A 21,830-nucleotide genomic window follows, 5' to 3' on the forward strand; every position below is an offset into this window, starting at 1 on the left:
TAGTATTGTCCCTGAATTTTACTTTCACAGAGTCCCTGTTAAAATGTGTGTCTAGTGGAACTTGTATGTGTACAAATCAGAGACTCTGGGTCTTTCCTTCTGATGGCATTGCAATATTCCTGTATACGTATTGAGCGTCTTTAAGATGTTCGTACCACATATACTGTACTGCTGGGCATGCATTGCATGGAATGCTGTAAACTGCGTTTCTTTTCTCTGTGGTCAACTTTTTCCTTTTGGCATTGAAAATGACAGTCCATAAAGTTTGTTTTAATGGAAAATACTATAGACATAAAGAAGGCATGCCAATTGGATCTCCATTTTCAAGACTCTTAGTTGAACTCATTGACATGATTATAATTGATATCAAGACTTACATATGTTTGATACATATGATTACTTTTACATTGATTTGTGTTATGTAGTTTATACAGTGCATACAAATCTACTTCATAACTGGCATTCAAATAGAAATTATTCCTTTTATATTTCAACAACAAATATATGTTTGCAATACATCATATACCTGTCAGTAAGAGGTGTAATCACCAAACGAGAAGTGTTTCCCAAGTATTCATAGGAGTACTGGAACTGTGCATCACAAATGTTGGCAAAACAGTGCTTTTCAGCATCATCCCAGCGATGACGGAGCTGGGATAACCAAACAAACGCTTGTGAGTTAGTGACCTATGAAATGGAGAAAATAAAGAAATTATTACTTTACACATACAAATAGGCTAACAAGTAGCCATGCTTGTGAGAACAGTTTATTAAAAACACTTCTGTTTTTTAAAAATGATAAATTTCACTTTTACTTGATTGCCATCAGCTATTAGCTAACACTCATATACAGTACATACATACATTCAGATAAACTCACACATAAACATATGCACACACACTCTTTTAGCCAATTATTTAGATAACAGCCAGTGATAAAGTGTTCCCTAAATTAAGTAACGATGTACATATTTTTTGGAATGGTGAATCTAAATTTACTCAGTGACAGAGGGTGTGGATGTACAAATGACTGTTGTGTTATGGACTAAATGCCTATCTAGGTTTGGTTCTTTAAATAAACAGGTTCAGAAGAACAAAAGGACAAAAAATAAAACTTGTTTTAATATATATTTGTTTATGTAAAGATTATATAGTGGACTGTAATTTATAGTACTCAACAGGTCTTAATATTATTTTATACTGATATAATACTGCTACTTACCTGTTTTCTCTAAAGAGATATTACTGGAAGATTTATAGTTTTGTTAGATTAAAGGCAATGAAATACGAATTATTTTATCAAGGGTAACACTGCAATTTGCTTATAGATCATTTCTAATAGCATCTCAGATACATAACTATTAACTAGAATCATATTCTAATAATACTGTAATTAATATAAAATATAATTACTCTAAAAAATCATAATTATTGCTACTGTTAAAAACAAACTTACCTTTTGAGCCACTAGTTTTGCCACAACATCTCTGGCATGTACATCAATTGTACATATGGTCATAATCTTCTGCCTATCTCCAGGACTAAGCTCTCCTAATAGTAAGTTAATGAGAGCATTTAGCTGAGCAATCTGTAAGGAAAATAATTTGGTTATGCACATAATATTTAGAAGTAATAAGTGTTCATCCAAGTTACACATGAAAACAGAAAAGAATCTGATATAAAGCTTGAATATATGTCAGTAAATATGTATATAAATTGAATGATTCCAAGTATTTCATTAAACCTTCATTTATGTTTAATCTAGTTTAAACCTCAGGATATTTAAAAGCAATCTTAAATTGGTTAATACATTTAATATATGTACTGTACATAGGGATAGTACTGACTGTGTCTTTTATTTCATCCCATTTTATATTTCTTGATCTTTTCATCTATTTCTTATGAATTAACAATTCTATGAATACTAATTTTTATTTCTCTATTATAAAAAAAAAACCCTGGGAGGAAGATGAGATGTGATTTTCTCGGAAGACATTTTGACATCCCGCGAGAGACACTTTAACGTCACGCGAGACAAGGCAGTGAGACAACATTTAACACAAGTTCACAGACATCTAACCAAGCAGTTGTTGGAATGCTTTTGGCAGACAGACATCATGAGCTCCCAGCTCTTAAAACAAAGACAAGCGACAAGCAGAACATGCAGTTTGCCAGCAGCAGCAAGAAGCCAGCAGATGATCCGACCACTTCTCCTTAGCGTGCGTTCAGCATAGCCCCCCATTCACAAAATGAGTGGCAGAGACGTGAGATTGCAAAAGGACAGCTACTGTACAGGCTTTGAAATGATTGACGCAAAGCGTGACAAGCAGATAACGCAGCTCGCCAGCAGCAACAAGTCAGCAGATGATCTGACTGCAACTCCTTAGTGTGCGTTCAGCAACCCTTCACAACGTGAGCGGCAGAGACACGAAAAGGCAAAAGGACAGCTGCTGAACAGGCTTTTAAATGATCGACGTGCAGGGCGACAAAAACAACACACAGCTCACCAGCAGCAACAGCAGCAGCAGCAGAAAGACAGCAGATGATCTGATGGCATCTCCTTAGCGTGCATTCAGCCGCCCCCCCCTTCAAAACACGAGCAGAGTTATAGGTTCTGCGAGAAAGATTACACCACGGCCGGGGCCGGAAATAAAGGACAAGTATTGTTTTTATAAAAGTTTAAAAGTAAAAGTGAAAATAATGCATATATAACAGTTCCCATGAAAATAACAATCTCTTTTAAATTGTATATCCGGTAAACCAAACCAGGGGGTGGGCGAGCGAAAAAGTCTTGGAAAAAAATACTGCAGGCTATACACTTATGAATCTGAAAAAGTAAAGTAAGAAGTTACTGCATTTTATTGCTCATAAGATAACCTTCAATATGCAGCTTGTGTCACTTGCTCACATATTCCACTAAGCAAATGCCTCCTTATCTGTCCACAGAGTTTTTTGAGCTGTCTTTCTCAGTTCCCGGTACAGTGGAACCTCGGTTCACGAACGTCTCGGTACACGTACAACTCGGTTTACGACCAAAAAGTTCGCCAAGCTTTTGCCTTGGTTCACGACCACACACTCGGTATATGAACAAGCCAGTTTCCCTTTCGGTTTGTGCGCGCCGATGATTTCCACACGTGTTGTATTGTTCTCGGTGAGACGTGCGTGCTTGCACGTGCGTGCGTGCTTTCACTGTGAACTCTTTGTGCTCTATTTCATTTCCCTTCCGGTTCATACGTGCCGATTACTGTATTTAAGCATGTGTTCAGCCTCTCCCTGTTCATTGTTCTCAGTCAGACGTGCGTGCTTTACCTGTGAGCTCTTTGTGCTCTACAGTATTTCGTGTGCTTTTGCAGTTAACCATGGCTTCTAAGCACTGTAACCTCCTCTCTGTGGAACGGATTATTTGTATTTATATACAATCCTATGGGGGAAATTGCTTCGGTTCCACTGTACAGACTAGAGTTGCCATCAAGCTGTCCGCTGCAACTCCTCTCAATGATATCCAGGGTGCCCTGCAAGACGAAACACCAGCAATACCAATACAAGTCTTAGCAACCTTCAGAGTCTTGTCATGGAAAGTCTCCCACATCACATTAGAATCGTCAGTCGCACCCAAGTCTGCAAGTTCCTCAAGCAAACTGCATGCAAACTCATTAGAAACAGCCTGATCTTGGAGTCTAGCCAGGACCAGCCTCATTCTCCTGGTATGTGGTAGCCTACTGGACCTAAGCTGGATCTTCACGGTATCAACAACAATTCTGTGGTCAGAATTCACAAACTGAGCAATTCTACTGGAGCCTCTAGCGTCTGCCCATGAGGATATGATCGATCTCCTTCACCGCACCACCAGTATTGGAGTACCAAGTCAAATGATAGGGCTCAGGACGCTGGAACCAGGATCCAGAGATCCATAGCCCCTGACACTTTTGCAAAATCAAGGAACATGGAGCCACTTTCACCATGACTGCCAGACCTATGGGGGCTGACACAATTCTCAAAGCCTGCTCTGTCAGTGCCAGTGGTGGCTTTGAAGTTAACCATGAACTCCTGGGCACCCATCAACCACCAAGTGAAGTTGCGAATATAATGTCTCTCTCATCGTGACATCACTTACCGCAGCCAGAGCATACACTGAAACATCAGACAAAGCCCCCAGAGAGTGCCTTAATCAGAGTCTCATAATATGTTCATTTAAAGGAGTGATATTTTACACCATTGGGAGAAGCCGATCCGCCACAGCAACAGCTACTCCCCGAGTATGACAGCTATCAGAGAGACCAGACCAATAAAAGGTGTACCCACCTACAGAGTTCTTGCCAGTCCCCGGTCTACGTACCTCAGAGAGTGCCATCACTTGAAATGGAGAGACAAGAAATTCCATGCACCTACCCAGATGGGTCGCCTCAGATTAGAACCGGAGTGCTGCTAAGCAATGGGTGACACCTCAGCACTACGCCAGCTCAAATCCCCAGGTCTGATCCCACTGGCTCTCCTGCAGTTTCAACTCTTATGGGGATGGGACTGCTGGAGGCTTTCCCCCATCTCTTTCATAGTGCGAGCAGCCTTTCTGTGGCCGGCTGCAGCAGTGTTATTCCCACGGAGAGCAGTAAGTCTGTCTGGTGTTTCAGAGCTGTGTAAAATTTTTACAGTGGCTAGAGTGCAAAATCCTGCCACCAACCCCAAAGTTTTTTTCCTGCAAGTTGCGATAGCCGCATCTGTTGAAGACAGTATATCAGTTGCCAGGGCAACCATGGACTCCCAACGTGGAAGCGGCTCGCAGCTAAAGCAGATTTAATTTAATCGTGATTGTGCTATGAGCACTTGCAGTCGATGGGTGATGCAAAGAACATTATAAATGCAGGGAACAGGATTACTTGGCCACTAGCCTGGCCACAAACCTGCCTGATTGCTGTGTCTGTGTGTAGGAGATAGGTAGATCCCGCTACAATAAATAACCATGCTGTTCCTGTTTCAAGCTGAATAAAGTTGGTTTTGCTAAAGTACTGAGACTCAGCCTCATGTTTTGGGGTGCATGACAGGGACTCACGCGTCACAAAATGAAAAGAGAAACAACACAGGACTTCAGAGACCAAGAAATGTCAGAAAGAGACAGAGTGACCATTTTCTTTGGATGTCAGAGAACACAATCTTCTACATCATGCTGGTTGTTAAACTAAAAAGCTGCCAAGGACAACATCCACCCTAGATATAGCTAATTTTCATTAGGCTTTTCTAAGACTATATCCAGACTTTGCTATCAATTTTATTATTTATTATATTTTCTTCTGTTGGTATTATTACACTACAATAAATAGCAATAAATATAGTAACTACATTGCTTTCACATTTCTGTAATTTGTCTTTATATCTAGAGTGACAGAAGTAATAAAGTAAATTTTAAGGTAGCTGCTGCAGGGGAGAGTAGCATTTTGCTCATCCTGCAGAGCTTATCAAGACTGAGACGTCTCACTTCAACAGAAGAACAAATGCAGTTGAAATAAGACCTGAATGGTTGGTAAGTGTTATATAACCAAAAGATGTTGAACCATTACTGCTAGTGACAGTTAGTCTCTATATGAAGTACCGAATGATGACAGGCATGAGGCATCCATCTTGCATATTCATGTAGATGAGATCCTATATGAAATACTATAGAGTGACTGGCAGTTAAGCAACACTCATACTTAGTCGTGTGAATAGGATCTCTGTGTGTGTATGTGTAAAAGAGTATCTGTGTGTATGTTAATCTTTAGGTGTGACAGCAGAGAAACCCGGAAACTAACTTGGTAAGTCTCACAAATCCCTCAATAAATCAAAGAGAACCAACAGAAGCTGCAAATTACAGGTCATCAATTTACTATATAGTATAATTAACAAAGCTTTCTGATTCTATAGTTACATTAAAACAGAATCCATCTATTAGTCTCTCTCTCTCTTTTAGTTGAATTTGCTGTTGCTATCAGTTTAAGCATAACTGAAAATGAGACTCTTAATGGTGCTTTATCTCCTTAGTATTATGGCTTTACCATAGAATATTACAGTACACGTAGATTGTTGGTGTTTGCTAATTAGAGGCTACTATTTATTTTGAACTCTGCAATTTTGCTTGGGTGTTAAAAATCACTTTTGACTTTTAAACGAATTGTAAATTATGCTTAAATTCAATTAATATGAATCCATACAAATGGTAAAGAATACATACTTTACAAATAACAAATGCACAACACCTGCTTTTTGTTGTAGTCCTTGAGTGCAGTTTCAAAGCCTTCTTCGAGTCTTTCAAAAGCAATGCCCACATCTGTTGTCCACCATATCTGTGAACTGGTTAGGGCCACCTGAGCAGGGTAGTCAAACACCCATTGGTCTCTGGGTTTCTCTTCATAGGCTCCAACTGCTTCAGTAATATGACGCCGAACTGTTTCACGCATTGTTTCTTCCAAATGATTCAACCAAGTTTCAACCTTAAGAAATCAAGACAAAGACTCATTAGGGCAAGACTCATTATGACTATTGTAAGCCAACACTGAACACAACTAATCACAGGTTAGACAACAGAAACATATACAGAGGGTTGGAGCATATGTCAGCAGAAACAGACACAGAGCATGAATTAGGACTGGAATGGATGGTAGTCCATAGTGGAGCACAGATCCATGCGGTCATACAAAGCCAATTTGGAGTCTCCCTAAAACCTAATATGCCAATGTTAACTTAAAATATAGGCAAAACCTTTAATAAAATTGCAACTGTGAGTGACGTTTTAATTTATATTGTTAAATACATCCTTCAGTGCTGAATGTGGGGGCTTATCTTTTAAGCCATAATGTACTAAAGAATAAAGAATACGATATTAATAATAATAATAATAATACATTTTAATAGTATAGCAATTTTCCCATGCTCAAGGAGCTTCACAGAGTCTCAGAAGGAGCAGCAGGGTACATGTTATACTGGATACAAATATAAATACATAGAACACTAAAAAGGATAAACAAAGGATATGCAAAAGTATTAAATAGAATAAAAGATAATAAACCAGCGTAAAATACTAAATTTAATACTAGAATAAAAGCCAAAAAATAACATAATTTGTGATATAACACACAAACAAATTATCCTGAGCATCTGGACAGAGGGAAACTGAAGGAAGGGGTAGAATGTTAGGTTAAGTTAAAAGCCTTACTGAACAGATGAGTTTAAAGTTGATTTTAAAAAGAATCAACTGAGTTGACTGATCTAATTAATTTAGGGAGGTCATTCCAGAGTCTGAGAGCTATAGAGCTGAAGGTGCTGGCACCCAAAGAGTACAGGTTAGTGTGAGACACAACAAGAATGCAGAATAAGTGGACCTTAGTGGACGAATAGGAGCATAGTGATGGATACAGTCCGGTGCAAGGCCATTTAAAGCTTTGTAGGTTATTAACAGAATTTGACATTCAATCCTGTAAGACACAGGGAGCCAGTGAAGGTGAAGCAGGATGGGTATTACATGCTCACTGTTGCTGGTTCATGCAAGGACTCTTGCAGCAGAGCTTTTTATTAACTGGAGCTGTGATGTAAGATTTGAAGGGACACCTGCCAATAGGTAGTTACAATAATCAATCTGGGATGTGATAAAAGCATGGACAACTTTCTCAGAATTAAAATAAATGAGGAATGAGTGAACACTGGATATGTTATGGAAATGGAAGTAAGAAGGTTTGTTAATGTGGTATATGTGAATAAGAAAGGGAGGAATCGAGAATGACACCAAGATTCATTTAAGAAGGTCTGATGAGAATGATTGAAAAGGAGATAATTTTTCCAAGTTGCACTTTTGTGCTAATTTGCAGGAGCTCAGTTTTGTTGCAATTTAATTTTCAATAGTTATGCCATCCAGGTTTTAATTTCACTGAGGCAAGTTGTGAGCTGAGAAAGCTCTGATGAAGTTTCACTTTTAAAACTGAAATAAAGTTGAGTGTAATCTGCATACAAATGATACAGTCCAAAGCAAAGAATAATATGGCCAAGGGGAAGCATATAGGCAAAGAAGATTAGAGGGTCAAAGACAGAGCCCTAAGCAACTCCTTGTGGGACTGCTGTGGAGTTGGATCTGCTGTTGCCAAGATTAACAATCTCTTGGCTATTAGTCATATAGGACTTAAACCACTGGAGGGCAGTGCCAGAGATACCCAGATTGTAGTCCATTCTGGATAGATAGATAGATAGATAGATAGATAGATAGATAGATAGATAGATAGATAGATAGATAGATAGATAGATAGATTTTACATTTTCCCCAGTAAGAAATTTGTATTTTTATAGACGCTCTATAAATATTATTATGACAAACAACAAACCCCTTTTCAAACACACAACAAAAAAAACTAAAAAGAAAGAACCCTTCTAACTTGGCTAACATTAAAAAACATCAATCAGGTATAAAAGAGCCTCAGTAGTACTTCCTGACACACTTCTGCTGAATACTTCATTATTATTAGAAGATTTGCTGTAATGTATACATAATGTCACTCAGTTTAATTTCATTCTCTAGCCTTTGGATTTAAGAACACTTCTATTAAAAAAGGCACAAAACCCATGAATTATTTTTCCTTAATTCTTCTCTAAATAACTCCCTAAGGAAACATTATTCATTAAGAACTAGCTTTGAAATGTTCTTGTCAATGTTCTGATCACTCAGCTGGTTAGGTGGAACAGTCTTTATTTCAATTATACAGTTAATCTGCTCCGATTCCATTTAAATTTCTAAATTCTATTCTGTATAAATGATATTTCTGCCGTTTGTCCTCTGATCCTGTCACCTTTGCATCCTGAACACACCAGGCATGTTTATGCATATATTTTGGGACTGGCATTGTGAGTTCAGCTTTTGGCCTGGTATGTCTGATTTTTTTATACCTATTCTGTCTATTAATATTCACTTCCTTCCCCACATTTTTCCTCTTCTAGACATTTCGTCACTTTATCCGTTATTCAGCAGAGGCCATTTGCTTTAAGGAAGACTGCAGCAAAGGTTGCCCCTGCCTTTCGCTATAAATCCTCTGCTTTCCTTTGTCTTTCCATTTAAGAAATTGGTTATTTTAATTCCTTAAAATGGCTTATGTTCTTCTTACAAAAGTTGGTTCTTATATTTCAATAAAAAAACTAGTCAAAAACGTTTCTCATCAGTTATGATTCAGTTCCTTACAGCTTTTATTTAATTTATGGTATCCATATTCAACTCCATGTCAGCAATGCCTCTCTGTCCTACAAAGTCTCCAAGTTCACAAAATAACAAAAGGCCAACTAAAATGATTGGCTTAAACATCCAGAGACTGGATTTAAAAGTCTCAAGCTAAGGTGTCTGAGATAACTTCTACAGTAAAACAGCACAAAATTGGGAGTTGTTTGAACAAAAACAAACAAAAAAAAAGCATACCAACATTGGATCAGAATTGGTGGTTGTAATTAAATAACCTTAGATTTCTTATCTGAAATATTATGCTGGTGAAGAGCCAAAATCTTTATTCACCCCTTTCTGCCATTTACCTTTTCCTTCCTGTGACTACAATTAAATGGGGTTTACAACCTGGTTCCTCAGTCCTTTGTGCAAATAATTGTCTTTTTCTTACAATGTAAAGATTGCCAAACACCTGAATACTACACAAGCTCAATTGGCAGTATGTTTTAGATGATTTAATCATAATGATAACAAGAGAAGTTTTTCATCGGTTTGACAGTGCCACACTAGAAAACAAACCAAAAGGAATAATTCTTACCACATATTTTTTATCATTTATGAAGAGTACAAATCTACATGTACAGTACATAGAAATGTTGTTGCCACTGAAGTAGTCCCTAAAAGCATATTTTGTGTATAAAAATAAGTCCCTCTTTGGTGTCCGGTAAACTCCTGCTTTGCCTCCTTACTTGCAGGTGACCCAGGTAATGACAAAACAAAGTATTTTAATTCTAGTCATATTTGGTGTTCCACCTTAAATCAAGATGTTACAAATTATGTGAAGGCTTATAATTAAACAAAGCAGAATCCTGTTAATCACTAGGATTGCTTCTGTCACTACCAATAAGGTCATGGAAACATAAAATTATGGACTTTGTTACAAATTTACCTCTCTCCCAGGTTTTCTTTAAACTATTGTGGATATTTTAGAAGTAATGAATATTTAATCTACTTAAGAGAATAAACTGGTGAAAAATCCAAGTCACAGGTTCTCTGTTTGCATGGACTCCCCAGCTCAATTGTTTCTGATTGCAGTCCACAATTTACTGTATATCTTGTTTTTGTGATATTCTCTGTGGATCACCAGGTATTTAACCCAAGTCTAATAATGAGACTGAAAAAGCTAATTAGGATCTAGAGAGATATTTGCAATACTTTGTGGGAGAATTCTAATCAAAACTGGTAAGACACATTATACTTCATTTAATCTACTTATTTCCCTCTCTCCCAAGAATGTTTAACAAATATTGATACATCAAATGCAATCAATTTCTCTCCTTTCAAAAGTATGAACATTTATTGCCCACCAGTTTTATTTAAATTTGGATGGGCTAAACACATGAAAACATGAAGAAAACAAGTGCCTCTGTCAAAAAATATGTGGACCAACATGGTAAGAAGCATGCTACTGTTACGTTTGAACTGAACAGAAGGTATGGTTCTGTACAAAAGTTGCATTATTGATGGATCTATCACTAAGTTAGCCCCAAGATTTGTTGACCCTTTTAAAATCACAAAAGAAGAACCTGTCAACAAACTGGAATTGCCAGTCAGCTATCAGAAACATCAGTTATTTTAATATTCAGTATTATAAACTACATTATCTAGCAGCATTCTTCTCTGCCAAAACAGAGGAGATGGCAAAAATATGAAATTCAAAAAATTATGGATTTCTGCAAAGTGGGGTCTTAAATACAGCATTTAGTTCATTAAATAGGGTATGAACTAGAGAACTACTTCTGTGTGTCTTCAAAAGACTTTAGCGTTTACAATAAATATAGTTTTATGGTAAACACTCTTGTAAACAAGATAGATGCATTTGAAGCTTGTGTCCCAGGTAAAGTTTTCTGTAGTGTCTGTCTGCTTATTTAAATTTTCTTATTTAATTTGTGCAGCTTATCATTTATTTTGGAAATAGTTTGACATCTTATGTCACAAGGGAGTATGGACACATATTGGGAAATATTTGTGTCTTAGGGCAGCCTCTTACAGAAGATCACTCTGTATTCATACTGTTTCCTCTTTTTTGAAAATTAAGATATTAGCCGGTAAATATTAGTTTCTAAGGCTGTCTTCCTCAATTTTCTGACTTTTCATTCCCTTTAAAAGTGAATTTGTCAAGATCTCTTTGGTTTGGTTTCATTGTTTCCTGCATTTCTTGCACTTCACTCTCTATCTTGCCCCAATTTAATCTCTGTCACACTAATTAAAGTATGAGTAATCTATTCTGTTTTTGGAAAATCTTAGTGCTCAGGACACAAGCATTGTACACACTTGCTTATACTTTAACAGTTTAACACTTTTTGCCAGTCAACCTAACTGCATATTCTCTTCAGAAAACTCAACTGAAAAAGAAAAGTCTAGTAATCAAAAGTGTATCATGCAATAAGAATAACTGTAATAAAAAAATACAAAAAAAAAGTTATTCAAACTTCTGAATTTCGATAATGCAGAAAAAGAAACAAAACTAGGAATTATATTCTTTAATAAAGATTTGCATATGCAAAAATACAAGGACATATTAACTCACACAAGTGCGCATGTGATCCAGGGCTTAACTAAATGTAAAATGCCAGGTCAGAGTTCACAAAGTGCACCAACATCTTTTTTCCCTTCTTTGCAGATCATCAGAAGGAAAGCCTACTTAAACTCAACACCATAACAGATTCTACTTCCAGTTCCAGTTCCCGCCTTGATTCTGACGTAACTTCTGCCAGCTGCCGTCTAGACACTCCTGTTGCTCCCCTCTAGCTATAAAGTCAGCTCATTCCCTCTTCTCAGTTAGTTCCGTTCTGGACTCAGTCCTTTGATACTACTCTATATTTATTTTAAAGTATCTTTGAGAACACACTGTTAATATGCGGCTTGGAACCCCAAACCTTTTTCTTTGTTATATTGTTTTATATGTTTAGCTAACAAGCAGAAAAACAATACACTGTCTATTTTTACAATATTTATCTATCTGCCATCCTATCTCTGTAATCTATTTCAGCACCAAAATGCAGATGAATCATTATAGGAGTTTCAGCCACTTCCTTGTCACCAATTCAAGCTTGCAAAACCATTTCCAAGTAAATACTTTCAAATTAAGTCTAATAGTGAAAGACCATGTGTACATTGAAAAGGATAACAAATTACACAACTGTATTTTTACACTATTATTCAACTTGCATGAAACATTTGGGTGTTGGTGGCAGGATTTGCACTCCAGCCATTGTAAAAAAAAAAAAACTCATAATGTTCCAGTGTGGTGCTGAGGTGCCACCTGTTGCATGGCTGCACTCAGGTCCCAATCCGGGTGGTTCATCGTGTGGTGGGTGTGGCAAAGCATTGTAATCAGTGCATGCGCCCAACCTCTAATCATATACAGTATATGTTACAAATGTTCATAAAAGTATTCAAATCTGGTTCAATTAAATTAAATTGTTGTTTTTGAACTTCAACTTTCAAGTGATTTTTACATTTTCTCCACAATGTGGTGCTTGCAGTCACTAGATGAAAATGTTCACTTTAACCTACCTGTCCAATACATCTGCAGTCCAAATGAAATGAAACAAACTCTTTTTCTTTACTGTACATTCCAACTGCAGTTGTCATCAGCTCCTTTTTTTCATTTTCCTTAAATTGTAGATCAGCCATGTTGTCAAACAGCTTAGCCAAATGACGAGTGACCTATTGGAAGAATAAGTAAAGACTGTTGCAATCACATCGTCACCTCTGATATACAGTAACTTTATCTTAATTATATGCCATTATTTATGCTGAGAACAATATGCATAAATTAAAGAGCTACAAGCTATATCATAACAAATTGCAATTCACCATCTAAAACAAGTAATTGCTATGTTTTTGCCAAACAGTGAATTGTTGTAGGTGGTCAAATATTAGAACATGTAAGAACTATAAAAGATATAATATAAACAAGCTTGTAAATGGAAAATTAGAAAAAAATTTTAATGAACAGATTAAAATTAATCAATACTGTAAAAAGAAAATGATCTATGAATGATCATTAGTAATTAAAGCACACTTTCTTTATTACTTTATGTAACTTTAAAATACAGGTGTATTTTCAATATGTTTATTAGTGTGGATTTATTAAGCAACCTACTGATTTAAAATTATTACCTTTATTATTTATTTTCCAAAAAACAAAACACAAATCAGTTAAATTTATTCTAACTACTCTAGAAATGAAAAGACAGAAAAGGATTTTGGTAGCTGCTTCATGATTTGAATGAGTGGCTGACAGAAAAGAAAAGAAAAATAAATACAAGTCACCTACAGTTATTTTGAGGTAATCTTTGACTCCATACTTAACAGTCTAACAGTCTACGGAAAAAATAAAGTCACTGAAGGTAGTAAGAGAAGGCTATATAAACTGAGTGGTACAAGGTAGAGGTGAAAAGCAGGCATATGGAAAAAGGCCAGCAATTCATATTATAAACATACCTGTACATGAAGTCACTTATAATTACATGTATTTCTCACTTTATTTTCTTTGTATGTGATCACTTATTACAACCTAGTATTCTTTACCTCTTGAGGTTGTGCTCCTTTGGAAAGGATATCCAACAAATCTGCTGAGGACACAAAGTAAAATCGTGGAAAGGCAAGACGCTTTGTTTCCAAGTATTCGGCTAAAGCTTTCTCGCAAATGCATAGCCTAAAGGAACAGAAAAGTTCTAGTGTAATTTAAGAATATTTTCTATGTAAAGTATGTTGATTTTCAAATTAAAACAAAGAATTGTATTAATCTCACTGCTTGTACAACTAACATGAAATCATAATTTACTAACCTGCTCTGAATATCTTCTAGTCTTTCATGTAAATAAGGTTTGTTTGTAGCTTCAATTACATTTTTGGTTTTAGCACTTTCAAACATTAGTTCCTTTAAAAATAAGAAAATAATTTTATAGCAAAATACATTTGAAAAATTAAACTTGTATTTTTAAATGATCATACTCACTGATTGCTTTGACCTGTTATATATATTTTATGTAGGTACTCTGAAATCAGCTTCATGTAATGCTTATATTTTTGTGTGAAGATTTTTCACAAAGTTCTGGTCACCAAACTTCCAGCAATTTTAATATCAAATTAAATTACAAATTGCTAAAGAAACATGATCAAAAGCCAAAGAGTGGGATTCCAATGAAAAAAACAGTAAATGAGGCACAAGTACAATGTTAATAGATAATGAACATCCTAAATGAAGGAGTTTTGTCACATGTTTGTGATTTTAGGTACCCTGCAGCTTGGTACCACTAATGCATGACAGGCCAATTTTTGTGTAGCTAGCACTCCAGATGGAAGTTATGGATTGCAGGGATGTTGGTATCCTTTATTTACAACAGTAACAAACAGGTTCAAAGGTCAGTAGGTATGTTCAGTAGATTTCCACAGGCTTTAGAAAGTTTTGCTCGCACAATTATGTTACAACCATATACTGTAACTATGTTGACAGACAACAGCAAAACGAGTAAACTGATAGGAAATTCTAAAGTCAGCTTTCATCACTTCCGGCAACTCCCACAAAGTTAGTGTTGCTAAAAGATATTGAATTTGGTAATTTCTTCTCTCATTTGCAATGTGAAAAGGACAGATCTGCTGCATGGACAATATGCAATCTTCATATATGTACAATATCTTTAAGCCTAGGCTTGTAGCCTGATGTTCTAGCTTAGCTTCTTTCTGCTTAGTAAAGTACAAAAGCTTTTTGATTTGTCATACTAGTAAGACTGTGGCTGCAGAAAGTTGTTAAACAAGTTTACCATGAATAATATTGTGGCTTTTTAGCTGTAATTCCTACACCTACCTTTACCATTAAATGTGTGAAAATAGCGCAACCAAATTAATAAGTGTGAGAAAGAGGGATATTTATGTGTTTGTAATTCCGGGTGGAATTGAAGAGTTGCATAGTGTGGGGGAGGAACGATCTCCTCAGTCTGTCAGTGGAGCAGGACAGTGACAGCAGTCTGTCACTGAAGCTACTCCTCTGCCTGGAGATGACACTGTTCAGTGGATGCAGTGAATTCTCCATGATTGACAGGAGCTTGCTTTGCGCCCGTCGCTCTGCCACAGATGTTAAACTGTCCAGCTTCATTCCTACAATAGAGCCTGCCTTCCTAACAAGTTTGTCCAGGCGTGAGGCATCCTTCATTTTTATGCTGCCTCCCCAGCACACCACCACGTAGGAAAGGGCACACTCGCCATAACCGTCTGGTAGAGCATCTGCAGCATCTTATTGCAGATGTTGAAGGATGCCAACCTTCTGAGGAAATATAGTCGGCTTTGACCTTTCTTACACAGAGCATCAGTACTAGCAGTCAAGTCCAATTTATCATCCAGCTGCACTCCCAGGTATTTATGGGTCTGCACCCTCTGCACACAGTCTCCTCTGATGATCACGGGGTCCATGAGGGGCCTGGGCCTCCTAAAATCCACTACCAGTTCCTTGGTCTTGCTGGTGTTCAGGTGTAAGTGGTTTGAGTCGCACCATTTAACACAATCTTTGATTAGCTTCCTATACTCCTCCTCCTGCCCACTCCTGATGCAGCCCACAATAGCAGTGTCATCAGCGAAGTTTTGCAAGTGGCAGGACTCCGAATCGTATTGGAAGTCTGATGTACATAGGCTGAACAGGACCGGAGAAAGTAAGTCCCTTGCGGCGCTCCTGTATTGCTGACCACAATGCCAGACCTGCAGTTCCCGAGATGCACATACTGAGGTCTGTCTGTAAGATGTTGTTATGCTTTCATTTTCTTTTGGCTGTTTCACTTTTACCTTTTTGGTAGTGTCTTGCCAGTGACAATCTCCTGTCTTGCCTTTTGGGTTTTGGTACACAACTAAGACAGTTATTTTTAGTGATTCTGGCTCTCACATGCCTCCTCATTATGTTTCAATTTGCTCCTACAATCATTATTCCAATTAATTGTAATTAACCTAATTACAACACTGAACACATTTTCTTACCTACAGTAGGTTAACACCTCAGTCTGACAATTCCAAGTCCATGTAGGAAAATATCAGGCTTTCATACCCAGGCCAAGATGGCAGTTTACGACATAACACTCATCAACAATCTCCTTTATGGCAGTGTATTTTGAACTACCCAAATCAAACAGGAAAATAAACCTATTGCACTTGAGCCTACTTCAATGGCTCATTGACATTTTCTGGACTACCAGCATTAACATGTTATTATCCCAAATATAAATACCTTGTTAAGTTAACCCCACTTCCAGTGACCACAATATTTTCAGCATAAATACACTGTCATCTGGGATTAAGGATCTCCAATCCACGTTTTCTCATTAAACATTTGATTGATTTTCTCAGAAATGTAAACGACATATTGATAAGACACTCTTACTTTGAAACATCAAGGATAATCCTTTATAGTCAACAAGAACTTGACTTTTACTTCAAGTAAGTATGCTGTTATATCAATATTTACATTAACATGCTTTCAAGTTGAATGAAAAATAACATTAGGATTTTACTTTCATATCTATTTTGAACATTATTTTTTGTAAGTGTATATTTCAGTTGCATATTATATAGTAATAATTCAAAAATGACATAAAAAACTCACCTTAAAATCCACATCTATTCCATCAAACCTATTTGCATCTTCTGGAAGCTGTTTTCTAATGTCATCAGAGCCAATGAAGATACTTTCCAAATGTGACCATGTGCGCTGGACTTCCACCCATATAAATATGACAGCATCAGCTACTGTGAGTTTTTTTTGCCAGCTAGAAACCTGTTCTATAAAGTACTCAACATACTTGCTCTGTAGTATAGACTGTAACTGCACCTGTAAAAGGAGAATAACATTACAAATGTGACAAGTTCTAGTTTAGTAATTCAAGGAAAATATTTGGAACCTGTGGTTTGTCAGTTTAATTATATTGTTCCATTGAATCTAGAATACTACATGTATGTCAGAATAACTATAAGTAAAACTTGTTAATTTGACATGGATAGATTTCTGTTACTCTACTGTTCAGAAAGAAACTAGGTAATATTAAACATATGTTCAACATTATTTATCATTTGATTAAATATGGTGTTTCAGCACAGTACGTTTGTTTAACATCATTGTTCAGCACAGCTTCTGCCAGCTTGAAAACGTGTGTGAACTACTCTTTTATTTGTGCTCACATCTGACCATCATTATACTATTTGCTTCCAGTAGCTTTACGGTCATCATTTACATCTCTTTCCTGAGTAACTTCTCCTGCAACATCTTTTGTGGTGTAAAGTAGATCAATCAAGGACATTGTCAAGTTAACCTCTTTAGCGTTATGCTTATCCCCCAGAAAAATGAGCCAAAAATGTTTAATTCTTTTCAACAAGAAAAAATGTTATTACATGTAACAGAAACATGTAAATACCAAAACGCTAACATAAATACAATAGGAAAGGTATGCCGAGTGTCCTCTGCTGTACTGATGCAAATTTAATACACATCCTTTTTTTGAGCCAGTCACAAGCGCACACCCAAATGCTGCAATAAAGACAGTACAAGCTTGTTTTTTTGAACACTTTTCTTAATATATTTTTTCAGTTGCTTGCACATGGGAGAGAAGAATGTCAGTGCCGGATCCATATGATCAACATGCTCTTTGTGTTATTGTAGGCAACAACAGCACAAGGCTTAGTGACTTCCACATTAACCTGACATGAATATGGACAGTTGTGCATTGTGTGCAGTTCTTAGGGGGCCAAGGTCAATCATTTGCTCTTTTTTCACTGTGAAGCTTCACATGGCTGAATTAACCAGGCATTTCATGGCAATTTGGTTGTACAGTGCCAAATCCATCAGCTTCAGTATCTATGTGAAGGTCTGATAACCAATTCACCTTGTCATCACCATCATTTGATTCAACTAATGGTTCTGTTTCAATTTCTTCCAAAACAGTCTTTACAACTTCCTGTTTCCACGCCATTGTGTGTTTTAGTTGAAAGCTCCATTCCACACATAGATATTGATGAGTTATCATAGAGTTGATAAACGCATAGAAATATTCATGATTTTTTTCATCATGATGTAATTTTTTCCACTAGACAACAGCACAATACTGTCTCGAGAGGCTTAAGAATCATTACAGCTTAACCTGAGAGACACTCAAGGTTAACATCCCAGAGGTTAAAGGACATGGTCTGTATTTCTCAAGTAAAATTAATTTCTTCTCTGTTTGTCTTTCTCTGCAGCAACCTTTCTGGGTCAGGGGCATGGATTCACCACAGAAAGATATCGCCAGGCCCCAATATTGACACCGAATGTGGATACCCGGATATGAATTGCTGTCTCTGTTCTGTAGACAATTAGATAATAATCACTAAATAAAAATATACAATTGCTTAAATTATTTTATTATATGGAAGCTTATTTCATTACTGCAATGATATTGACTGTTGAAATGATAATGCCTGTTTGTGCTTCAGTGGTCTAGCGAGAGAAGCACTACAATCAAGTAACAAGAACTGAACAGACATTAAAGGCATACATTAAAATTTATTAAGGTTGAACTTTACTAAGTGGAGTACAATTGCTCAGGTAGAGTAATACCACAGAGTTGTCACTCCTGCCTCACAGTGCAAGGGTTTTGCCCGAGATGATTTCCCGAGAAATTTCCTGAATTAAACACTTTTTTTGGTTTGTCCCTAGGAAAACAATACATGGGTGTTCAACTTACATATGACACTATTCAAACACATTTGTGGAGACCAAATTAAATTAAACTTGTGCGGTGTATAGTCAATTTCTAGCAGTTTAAGGGAAAACTCTTATGTTGCTAACATAACAACAATGAAACATTTTGAAATCCCAATGTTATTATTTACTTATGTCTTTTCAGATATTGCATATTGTTATTTCTACATGGGTCAGGGATGGTCAGTTTGTTTGTCACATGCTTATTGTTAAGGTTGTGGTCGTCTTCAATGGGAAGAGGTGGTAAAGGAGGACAGGATAGAAGTCTCTTCTGTCTGTCTGTAATACTTGAGTCAACTGATGTACAGTAATCTTCTCCATTGATTACACTGGTAGCATTTATTTACTCCCCTCTTCCACTGCTGATTTAATCATCCTTGGTATAGTTTTTTCAATGGCTTTGTGTGCAAATTGCTTTTTTTGAGCAGCACTTAGATATTTCCTTTTCCTTATCATGATGTCACTCCTTATTGTCTAATAGATAACATATGTAGATTTCAAGTATTACTGCACACATCTATTTGCTGGCTGTAAGGTGATGCAATATGGCACAACACACGAGTTTCTCACTGTTTTGTTTAGCCTAAAAATTCAGAAAATATTGTTTGCCCATTTTCAGACATAAAATACATATCTTGTTGTCTGGCTTTGTTGAGGTCAGATGAAGGAGATCTTTGGCTCTGGTGGCCACCCTGTCTTGTGGGGTCTGCAGAGTGTCTACTATGCCAGTACTTAGTTTACTGCAGATGGCAGGATCACACTATTGCAATATATTGAGTTTTGATGTGTGTTAATTGGAATGCTTGAGCTTCAAGTTATTTTCTGAACCACTTTTTTTCACTTCTTGAATTGTAATGAAATATTTTAGAACCTAGAATGTTTCTAAGACTATATTTACCTGATTATCTTCTAAGATTTCTACTAGTTCTTCATCTGGTTTTAAAAGTAAAATTCTTGTCCGATAATGTTCTTCATAAGAAAATTCCATAGTGGTCCATATCTGACTGATTTCTTTAAGAACCTGTTTAACAGAAGACAACCAATTAAAATAACAGGTTCTTAAATAATGTAAAAAAATTATAAAAACAATATATTCAGTCTTGCTTGATTAGAATACATTTTACACTTCTCTTTACTTTTTAAAATAACTAATTGACAAGGTTATTAAACAAAACACAACTTTAACTGAATTTTATAAATTATATTTACATTTGCAATTGAAAAACAACTTATGGGCCACAATATGAAACAAGTCCTAAAAAAACAATAAATAAATAAAATAATTTGCAACTGGTGAACTATACCAAATGCTTCTGAACTCTAGGTTTTTATAGATTTAGTAATCGATGCATTTCTGTAGTACCTAAACTAAAATGTTACCAATTATTTAATTCAGAGTAAAATTTAAAACTTGATCAATAGAGTTTAAAAAAATACTCATTTTTAGACAAGAACATCTGTTGTCTACTGACATACTAAACATGGCTGAGTTTCACAATTTCAGTTTACTTCTCATTATAACATTATATAGTATAAACCTTTTCAATGCCCATCTCCTTCACAGCCTTTTCCACAATGTTTCTAACTTCGTCTTCTACTTTGTGCAGCTGCAAAGCCAACAAATCCTCTAAAGTTGCATCTTCACTCATGGAAAACCTCACCTTTACAAAAAAAAGTAAAAACACAAAAAAAACTAAAATTAAAAAAAAACTGCAAACCATTCCAAAGAAAACAAAAAAAGCCACAAAACATGCAACAATTTAAAATAACAGTAAACTAAATACATTCATATAAAATTGGTAAACAGGTTATTTAATATTTACTTCATTATGTGAAATGTGAATGTTCAATAACCATTTGAAAGAAGATACACTTGCATGTAGCAATATACTATGAATAGCTTTTTTATTTTTGTTTTCAGTAACATTGTTCTAGTTGGTAATTGTTTAAGTGTCAAAGTAAGGTCAGTCTCAGTTCAATCTAGGAGCATATCAAACATTTCCTTTGTTTCATGGTTGCAGCCATGTAGAGTTAGCTAATTTTTTACTAAATGGGGTAGTTAAAATTTGAAAAGTAGAAAAATATTCAAAGGATCTGATAGGAAACATCTACAAAATGCTAAACAGGCAAAAAGCTTTGTACATTTATATAATACAGGGAATAACTTTTCTGATACCAAAAATTATGGTACCAAAATACCATAAATATATTCCAAAAACAAACAAAAAATGCACTAAATTGATAAATAAAAAAAATTTAAGAATATAAAGATAGTTATGCAAAAAAAAATAAAAATCAAAAAACTCAAGCCACAAAGAAATACAGTAAATTACATCAAGGAATTGAAAAAAGCATTTGAAAGGATAAAAGAGATACCAAAAAATAACGGCTATTTAGGTAAAGCATATATCTTTTGTTCTGTGCAGCAAGCTGCTGGAAATGTTCTGCCAGTTCATAGTAGCCAGTGGTACCCTATGCTGTGGTCTCCTGGGAAAGCAACCTGAGCTAAAAAGGAGTACAATGCCTGAACAAACTTATCAGAAAAGCCTTTTCCATCACAGGGAGAACCCTGGACACACTAGAAGGTGTTGTAGAAAAGAGGATGGTGGCAAAATTGGATGCCATCATGAAAAATCCCCTCTATCACCTCCAAGAGGAGCTCCCTGGGGGTCTTTTCTGCCCACTGCTATCAGGAAATTCAATAATTCCACCTGATGTACTCCTTAAGTTTATTTGTATTTATTTATGTATTTATTGATTGTTCAACTGTAATATTTGCCCCCTAAGTCTGTATCCTTGTTTTGTATGTTTCTGCTGCAGCATGCATCTTAATTTCCCCATGGGATTAATAAAGTTTATTTAATCTAATTTTATAATCTAATATTA

At 36.1% G+C, this 21,830-nt stretch overlaps 1 protein-coding gene across 1 annotated transcript in view; it reads right to left on the bottom strand.

Annotated features, from left to right (window-relative positions):
- Positions 1 to 21,830, bottom strand: part of LOC120515473 (dynein heavy chain 11, axonemal) — a 331,373-nt gene that overhangs the window by 194,654 nt on the left and 114,889 nt on the right. The window contains exons 24-32 of the mRNA XM_039736528.1: positions 20,483 to 20,605; positions 19,843 to 19,965; positions 16,818 to 17,042; positions 14,020 to 14,111; positions 13,760 to 13,886; positions 12,740 to 12,892; positions 6,228 to 6,461; positions 1,457 to 1,588; positions 527 to 687 (exon numbers count right to left, since the gene is read on the bottom strand). Of these exons, the coding sequence (XP_039592462.1) occupies positions 527 to 687; positions 1,457 to 1,588; positions 6,228 to 6,461; positions 12,740 to 12,892; positions 13,760 to 13,886; positions 14,020 to 14,111; positions 16,818 to 17,042; positions 19,843 to 19,965; positions 20,483 to 20,605 (1,370 nt within the window). The remainder of the gene's footprint in view (positions 1 to 526; positions 688 to 1,456; positions 1,589 to 6,227; positions 6,462 to 12,739; positions 12,893 to 13,759; positions 13,887 to 14,019; positions 14,112 to 16,817; positions 17,043 to 19,842; positions 19,966 to 20,482; positions 20,606 to 21,830) is intronic.

The sequence above is a fragment of the Polypterus senegalus genome, chromosome 15 (genome assembly GCF_016835505.1).
Source record: "Polypterus senegalus isolate Bchr_013 chromosome 15, ASM1683550v1, whole genome shotgun sequence".
Lineage (NCBI taxonomy): Eukaryota > Metazoa > Chordata > Cladistia > Polypteriformes > Polypteridae > Polypterus > Polypterus senegalus.